Source organism: Capsicum annuum, chromosome 4, assembly GCF_002878395.1.
Source record: "Capsicum annuum cultivar UCD-10X-F1 chromosome 4, UCD10Xv1.1, whole genome shotgun sequence".
Lineage (NCBI taxonomy): Eukaryota > Viridiplantae > Streptophyta > Magnoliopsida > Solanales > Solanaceae > Capsicum > Capsicum annuum.
In genome coordinates, this window is record NC_061114.1 from 578,370 (window position 1) to 587,619 (window position 9,250).

A 9,250-nucleotide genomic window follows, 5' to 3' on the forward strand; every position below is an offset into this window, starting at 1 on the left:
GATGAGCCCTTGTGTCTTAAACGCCTTCTTCGGACATCCACCTTTCTCATGTAAAATCAATGCAATTAAATTTCATTTAATTCAATCATGTATCGTATTCTATAGGGTATCGTCATATCCGACTTGCAAGTCATCAATATCACATCCACATATGCATAATCATGCAAAAACCAAGGTGCTTCATCATTTACAAGTGGTGAACAATACTTATTTCAAATTCATGCTCTCTTTTGTTGATCACAATATGATATGGAGTATCGAAACATTATCATGGAAATTTGAAAATAATTTATCATTCGTATTTATCAACTTCCATGGAAAATCTCAAATCACATATGCATGGTTTCAACCATTGAAGTATATAGGCAAACAATTCCCATGACATAAAGAAAATGACTTGAAAATCATATTGAAAGCAAGATATTAGCATTTGATTGAAAACCGTCATTTAAAAGCATGCATGTTCATAAAGACTACACCTATGAGATTTTTGGATAACCCCACGTACCTCTATTTCCAAGGATAATAGGTGTTTCTTGAAGCTTGCGGATTGATGAATACAAATATGTAATTATCTTTGAAAACCTACGGTCAAGTCTTGAACTATTTGGGTTTTTATTTTTGAAACCCTAAGGAGAATCTTGAGCACTTTTGATGAACGAATATGTATTTTGGGGTCCTTGGAACTAAATCTCGTGTTTTAGGGCTAAGTAAGGGTGGAAAAAGACCACTTTATCCTTAATACGGAGTGTTTAATTGATCAGAATTCCTTACAGAGGCGCAGCCCATCCCATCGCTTATTTTCACATAGGCGCCGCCTAGGTTATTGCCTATTTTCACATAGGCGCCGCCTAGGCTATCGCTTATGTTTACATAGGCGCCGCCTAAGCTATCGCCTATGTTCACATAGGCGCCGCCTAGGCTATCGCCTATGCTTTCCAGTGGCCATGGGCGATTGGTTAGGCGTTGCTTATCACTTTGAAAGGTCATAACTTCTTGCTCGGGTGTCGGATTTTAGGCAAATTGGTATCGTTGGAAAGCTAACTCGAATACCTATCATTTGACATGTAGTAGGCTTCCTAATTCGACATATACAGAGAGTTATGATCGATGGAAACTGACACATTTTACAATGTCTACTAAAACTTAGTCGATCGAAATAGTTTCAACTCGTCCTTGAGTTGAAGGACCTCTATGGTCTAAATTCAAGCTGGAGCGGATTCTCATGCTACACCATAATTAACATGCCGTATTGGCATAGGATTTTATGGCTTTGGGATTAGCAACACATCGAAATCATGGTCTATATTGTAGCCCGAATTGCGGGGCGTTACATTGAGAGTCTTCAGTAAAAAAAAATCCATTTTATCTATGGAAGTAGCAAACGCCGACCAACTCAATCAGTGTAATCCCAATATTTTAATTGTGTATAAAAATAACATTGGCCTAGTTTTATATTACCTAAAAAGAAAATAGAATTAATTAGTTATACTATCTCATAAAATTCTCGATATAATTAATATATAACTTTTGTTAAAGGTAACTTGGAAAGTCTTTTGGACTGATTAGAGAAATAAATTTTACATCACATTTACTTTGCAAGACTTGGTGCATTTTTGACCCTCTACAATTTTGTAAAGTCTTTGGGCCACATAACCAGGAAAATTCCCAAAAATGATAACAACCAATACAAATTATTTTTATGTATTCTTTTATTAAAAAAAAGTTCATAAAAACATACTCTTAAAATTTCATGAAAAATATAAACAATAATTAAAAGTTCAGTCATGACTCAAACAAATTCCTTTTATTACTATCCCATATAAATGTGCTAAATTATCTGTAAAAAGTAACTTGACTGTAAATGTCCCTGAATTATGTTCTATCTTAGAGATAAAAGGATTATAAATATGTTACGATCAACCATATAAAATATGCTAATCATGTAAAAAAAATTCTCGAGCGTATAGTATACATCACACTGCATTACTTCGTGTCATTCGGTATGTCGTGGTTCTATGAATCAAGGTGTTCTCTTCCGTTCTAATTCTCCTATACACCTTGTGGGATGTACTGATGCAGATTGGGCTGGTTGTCCCAATTCGCGTTGTTTCGTTACTGGTTGGTGCATGTTTCTAGGCACATCCTTAATATCTTGGAAATGTAAGAAACAATCTAGTACGTCTAAATCATCTACAGAGGCTGCGTATCGGGCTATGTCGGCAGCAAGTTTGGAAATTCTTTGGCTGTGACGTCTATTATCTTAGTTTGTTGTTACTATTATATCTCCTACGTTGTTACCTGCTGATAACATTAGTGCAATTAAAATAGCCACAAACCTTATGCTACATGAAAACACAAAGCATATAGAGGTGGACTGTCATTACATTCGGGAACTAATTGTTGACTGGCTTATCACTCTACAACACATTTCTTCTCATGATCAACTTGTTGATCTGTTTACAAAGCCTATGACACAAACACGACATAACTGTCTTATCTCCAAATTTCTACTGTGTGATCACCAATATCAATTTGATGGGGATGTTAGGCAATATTATAATTTATAGACAGAATATTCTCTTTCCTAAAATAGGATTTAATTACAGATTGTGTAGTTATAAAAATATATATTCTTTCCTAGAATAGAACTCTAACCTACAGCTGTATAACTATAAGTATTTCATTATGTATTATTAAACAGAAGAAAAGTTGCTATTGAGAAAATCTTGGTTTCTCTATCTCGTTTTTCTGTCACTAACTCCTTTTTAGCAATAGCAAATTGGACCCAGTCCCGGATCAAAAGAAAAACTATCCAAAAGTTTATTCCGTCCCATAATACACTAAGAAAAGTCAGTAATATTCAACTTCTTTTTGGCACAACCCCTACGCACAACAATTAGGAACAATCTCTTACATAAAGCATGACTTGGTTGACTTGCAGTCTTGTACAAACTCTTTGGAGTTTGAATCAATTAGAAGAATAGTTTTTCCACTACAATTAAGGTTGGAAGATATAAAAGTTTTATTTGGACACTGCTATAAAACTGTATATATCTAGTTTTTAAATATATTTATATGTATACCCATTTTGGTTTTGATTTTAACAACTTCAGATTTGCGATATCTGAAATTACACATAAATAAAGTTTAGACATTTTTACCTAGCCAATATTGCAGAAATCTTTGGAATTTGGGCTGATTAGAGGAATAAAATTGCCACCACAATTATGGTTTACAAGACTTGGTTGATTCCAATGAGAAAATGAAAGTGTCATTTGAATGGGAATTGTCTTGCCGTGTCGCAAAAGTATTTGGATTTTGAACCTACTAGAGAAATAATTTTGCCACCATAATTACGATTGTAAGTTGGTCAAGTCTTCGAGGCTCACATAAGTTAGGGAACCAATTAACTGAAGAGCCAAATGACAACAATCTTGCATGGCACGAATTCGGATTAATCTCGGTTCCAATGAAAATATCCCAACTAGACAAGTATCGTAGAACATCTATTTTTTGTTTGGCTAATGATTTAGCGTATTTAAAAATCAAAAAATTAATAAACTGAACCAATAATATAAAAAATTGAACCAAACTGCACACCTCTAATTTAAGTAGGTAAAATAGAAGCAATTGAAAGAATTTTATTTTACACATTTTGAAAGTGATGGAGGAAGAGGGATGATAAATCGGAAGAACAGAGAAAAGAGGCTTTGAAGTTTTTGAAAAAAATGAAGAATTTTTTTTTTCTCATATTTGACTGTTGAAAACTATTGATTTGGCAAAAAATTTACTTCATCACACGCCTGATGGAGTTTGAAACGAGATGTTGTGGCACGTGGGCCAAAATAGGCCCCCCGACTTACTAAATCAACAAGTTCCGGGAGGGGAGGGGGGGTTTAAGACAACTTGAAATTCAGGTATACCATGAATAAAATAAGACAACTTCAGGGAAGTAATTGATACTTCTCTATTTTAAAAAAACATGATTCAAACAAACTCCCTTTATATTGCCAAATCATATAGAAGTGCTAAATTAACTTCTACAAAAAGTAACTAGAATATAAACGTCTGCAAAAAGGATAATAATTAATAAACATGTCATGATCAACTATATAAAATTATGCTTATCATGTAAAAATATTTCTTGAGCGTATAATATACGTTAACAAATGTAACTTATTAGAGGAACATGACATACCATTTTTACACCACACAATTCTTGAGAAAATAAAACAAGAGGCTTGTTTGACTACTTGACTTGCAAAAGTCATTGGCTGATTAGGGGAATTCTTGCACCATATTATAATTATGATTGAAAAGTAAATGATAGAAGGAGTATGGCGTTTCAAATTAACCTGTAGACACCTTAGGCCGACAATGCTGAAATAACAACAATTATGCCATTTGGAAAACCTGTAGAGAAAAATACAATGTCGAGATAACAAGAGAATCCTCCATTTTAAATTAACTAAAAAAACATTTAAAACAAAAGAGATAGAACATGTCTAGAACACGACAAATAAGAAAAGGTTACAAATAAAGTGTTTAAAAGCTATTTTAACTTAAAAACATTTAAAATAAGACAATCCAAACATGTTGTGTACTTTTTTAGAATTTTAAAAAAATGTAAAAATATCCTAAATATTAAAAGTAAATAGTCCCATCGAGATATTACACTGCAATAGAATAATTTGCTAATTGTGTTATATTTGATCGAGAATATAAATAGTTTTTCATGTTGTCATTTATATTACCTACATATTAGTAACTAGAATCAATTAGGGATTACTAATTACATAAAAATTCTCCATATAGCTAGCTAGTGCACATTACTTTATTAGAAGGCAACTTAGGGAGTGTTTTGAAACCTTTGAACAAGACACACGTCTTATGTAGCATAATACACGTAGGACGTCATGTAGGATAAGAATTGGCCACGTACGATGCCAAGTAGAAGGCAACTTGGAGAGTGTTTGGACTGATTAGAGGAATAACTTTGCCACCAAATGTACGTTTATATAGACTTGGTGTATTTTTGATCTTCTCCAATTTTATCAAGTCTTTGAGGCCCACATAACCTGAAAAATTCACTAAAATAATGCCAGGAAATACAAATTAATGTTATGTATTCTTTTATTAAAAAAAATTCCCAAAAACATACCCTCAAACAAGTCAAAACTGCAAATAAATTATAAACAATAATTAAAAGCACCTTTTACACTATCATCCAATATAAAAATGAGCTAAATTAACTTCTACAAAAAGTAACTAGAATGTAAGTCTGCATATTATAAACATGTTATGATCAACTATATAAACTATCAGGAAAAAGGTTCGAAATATACTTAAACTTTGACGAAATTGGCATTAACACGCCTCAACTTTACGAGGGTCCTATAATACCCCTAGATTATTCTTTACCATATTTCTGTAGCATATATTTGCTTAGCTGAACCACTTCAAACCCTTACGCACATAGTGTGCTTGTATTCACGCAGTGGTTCAGCTAGCAGATGTATGCCACAGAAATACGATAAAAAATAATCTAGGGGTGATACGGACCCCGCAAAGTTGAGACGTGCTACATCAAATTTCGCCAAAGTTCAAGTATATTTCACACTTTTCTCCCTAAACTATCTTAATCATGTAAAAAAAATAAATCTCAAGCGTATTACATAAGTTAGTAAAATTAACTTATTAAAGGAACATGGACAAGTCTTTATCTGATTAGGGGAATTTATGAACCATATTTACAATTCTAACTGAAACGTGCTAGACTTGGTAAAACTATTTTTTTAATGTATATATTATGTATTGACACTCTTTGACTTTTTCGTGAATTTACTTCTTTTTATTTTGAAACCCCTAAATGAAAATTTTAACGCCGCGCTGAATATGAAAAAATGAATGAAGAAAAGTAGATTTCATTGCTATTTAAAGTCTCAAAACCACAAGTTATAAGATACCATTTTCCTACTAATTTTTGAACTAATGGAGAAAGCCTTCAGTTCTTTTCTCTTAATAATACTCTTGCTGCTTCACTATGTTATGGCTAGTTCGGCCATGACCCAAACCAACATTACCACTGATCAATTGGCTCTTCTCGCTTTGAAATCCCAAATAATTTCAGACCCCTCTCACTTCTTAGATGAAAGTTGGTCTCCCGCTACGTCTGTTTGTCATTGGGTTGGAGTCACTTGTGGCTCTCGTCACCAACGAGTGGACTCCTTGAATCTTTCTAACATGGCTCTTGCAGGCAGGATTCCCCGAGAATTTGGAAACCTCACATTTCTTGTTTCTCTTGACTTGGAAAGCAACAATTTCCAGGGTAATTTGCCTCAAGAAATGGCACGCTTGCGTCGGCTTAAGTTTCTTGATCTAAGTTTCAACAACTTCAGAGGGGCGATTCCTTCTTGGTTTGGGTTTTTACACCAACTCCAAGTTCTAAATCTTAGGAATAATAGTTTCATCGGTTCCCTTCCCTCTTTATTTTTTAACATTTCAAAGCTTGAAATGTTGAATTTGGCATTCAATTCCTTGGAAGGTCATATACCTGTGTCTCTCTCGAATGCCTCAAGGTTGGAAACATTAGAATTATCTTATAATTCACTTCAAGGAAACAATTTTCAATATTTCTAGAATCGAGCTCATTGCATTTACCGGCAATAGCTTATCAGGAGATCTTCCCAATGGTTTATGCAATGGTCTCCCAATACTCAAAGGGCTTTATTTATCTATAAACAAGCTTCGCGGTCATATGCCTACAAGCATATCAAATTGTTCACAACTTCAAATTTTGTCTTTATCGGAAAATGAGTTTGATGGACCAATACATAGTGAAATTGGAAACTTGAGTAACTTGCAGATATTAGGACTCGGAACCAACCATTTCTCTGGTACGTTTAATCTTATGAATACTAGTAATATTTTATCTATTTACTTCAAAATAAAAAATTAATTACACTTTAACTGTAGGGATAATTCCACAAGAAATTGGAAATCTTGTTAATTTGATTGAGTTATGGATGGAGGAAAACCAGATGACCGGCTCAGTCCCAATCTCCATATTCAATATCTCGGTGCTGCAAGTTTTGTCACTGTCGAGGAACAATCTTAATGGATTCTTACCACGTAAAATTGGCAACTTAACCAAAATGCAATTATTATATCTTGAACAAAATAGGTTTACCGGTACGTAATCAAAGTGATAGCAAGAGGTACAACTTATGCTAGTTAACTCACTCATATTCCTTTGTCCTTGTGTTGCCAGGTGAAATACCCAAAGAGATGAGCAATCTCATTGAGTTGGAGGAACTTCAGCTTGGCCTTAATAGTTTTAGTGGTCCACTTACAATGGAGATCTTCAACATATCAGGGCTGAGAGTAATTGATCTTTCATTCAACAATCTATCAGGAAGCCTCCCACCAAGCATTTGTTCTATCTTACCCATCATTGAAGAGCTTTATCTGTCCGGCATAAACAATCTTGTTGGGACTATTCCTCATTCCATCTCCAATTGTTCCGAACTTACTATTCTAGATCTTTCATACAACAAACTCTCTGGCTTGATTCCTAGTTCTCTTGGATATTTGACTCATCTACAATTCCTAAACATGATAGAAAACAATTTAACCAGCGACTCTTCGTTAAGCTTCCTAACTTCCTTAACCAATTGCAGAAATTTAACAGCTGTTTCTCTATCTTTAAACCCTCTGAGCAGCATGCTTCCAGTCTCCGTTGGGAACTTTTCAACATCTCTTATAAAATTTTACGCCAACAGTTGCAAGATCAAAGGGCGAATTCCAAATGATTTTGGGAACTTAAGCAGCTTATTAGACCTTGATCTTTCTGAGAACAGCTTGGCTGGATCGATTCCCACAACAATTGGAAACTTGAGAAACATTCAGCGCTTCAACTTGGGTAACAACAAACTTACAGGATTTATTGGTGATCATATATGTAAATTGCAGCATTTGGGTGAAATTTACATGGGTCAAAATCAGTTTTCAGGATATCTTCCTAATTGTTTAGGGAATATTACTTCCCTTAGGGAGATACATCTGCGTTTCAATAAATTGAGTTCCAATATACCAGCAAGCATAGGGAACCTTCAGGATCTAGTGGTTCTTGACTTATCGTCAAACAACATGGTAGGTTCTTTGCCTCAAGAAATTGGAAATCTAAAGGCTGCGACATTGATAGATCTGTCGATAAATCAATTCTCAAATGGCATTCCAAGAGAAATTGGAGGATTACTAACTCTGGTGCACCTTTCTTTGAGACACAACAAGTTGCAAGGATCTATACCTGACTCAATGAGCAACATGGTGGGTTTGGAATTCCTAGACCTTTCTCATAATAACATATCTGGAATCATTCCTATGTCTTTGGAAAAACTTCACAACCTGAAGTATTTCAATGTTTCTGTCAACAAATTGTTTGGTGAAATACCTTCTGGGGGTCCTTTCGAGAACTTCTCGAGTAAGTTTTTCATCTATAATGAAGCATTGTGTGGTTCTTCAAGATTTAGTGTCCCGCCATGCCCAACTTCATCAAAGCACAAATCAAATAGGAAAAAATGGCTAGTTCTATATCTTTTTCTAGGACTTGCAATTTTATTTGTTCCTATCATATTTGTGTTTGCATGGATAAGGTATAGAAGAGGTAAAAGAGCTCCGCAACAAGCTGATTCATTGTCTGCCATAACAAGAGAAAGAATTTCATACTATGAATTGCTGCAAGCAACTGATGCGCTTAGCGAGAGTAATCTGATTGGTTCTGGAAGTTTTGGCTCTGTCTACAAAGGCGTTCTCAGAAGTGGTATTTCCATTGCTGTTAAAGTGTTCAATCCTCAACTAGATGCGGCATTCAAGAGCTTTGATACGGAATGTGAAGTTCTGCGTATCCTTCGCCATAGGAATCTCATAAAAGTCATTACTAGTTGTTCCAGTCTTGATTTCAAGGCTTTAGTTCTAGAGTATATGCCTAATGGAAGTCTTGATAAGTATTTGTATTCACACAACTACTTCCTCGACATCAGGCAGAGACTAAGCATAATGATAGATGTGGCATGTGCATTGGAATATCTCCATCATGAGTGTTCGTCGCCTGTGATTCACTGTGATCTGAAACCGAGTAATGTCTTGCTGGATGAGGATATGGTTGCCCACCTCAGCGACTTTGGCATTTCAAAACTGCTTGGTGAAGATCAGGGTGATTTGTACACTAAAACCTTAGCAACATTGG

General features: G+C 34.7%; 1 protein-coding gene across 1 annotated transcript in view; it reads left to right on the plus strand.

The window, feature by feature from the left end:
• The first annotated feature begins 6,066 nt into the window (after positions 1 to 6,066).
• Positions 6,067 to 9,250, plus strand: part of LOC107869886 (probable LRR receptor-like serine/threonine-protein kinase At3g47570) — a 3,670-nt gene continuing 486 nt past the window's right edge. The window contains exons 1-4 of the mRNA XM_047410827.1: positions 6,067 to 6,581; positions 6,643 to 6,899; positions 6,979 to 7,194; positions 7,274 to 9,217. Coding sequence (XP_047266783.1) covers positions 6,067 to 6,581; positions 6,643 to 6,899; positions 6,979 to 7,194; positions 7,274 to 9,217 — 2,932 coding nt within the window. The remainder of the gene's footprint in view (positions 6,582 to 6,642; positions 6,900 to 6,978; positions 7,195 to 7,273; positions 9,218 to 9,250) is intronic.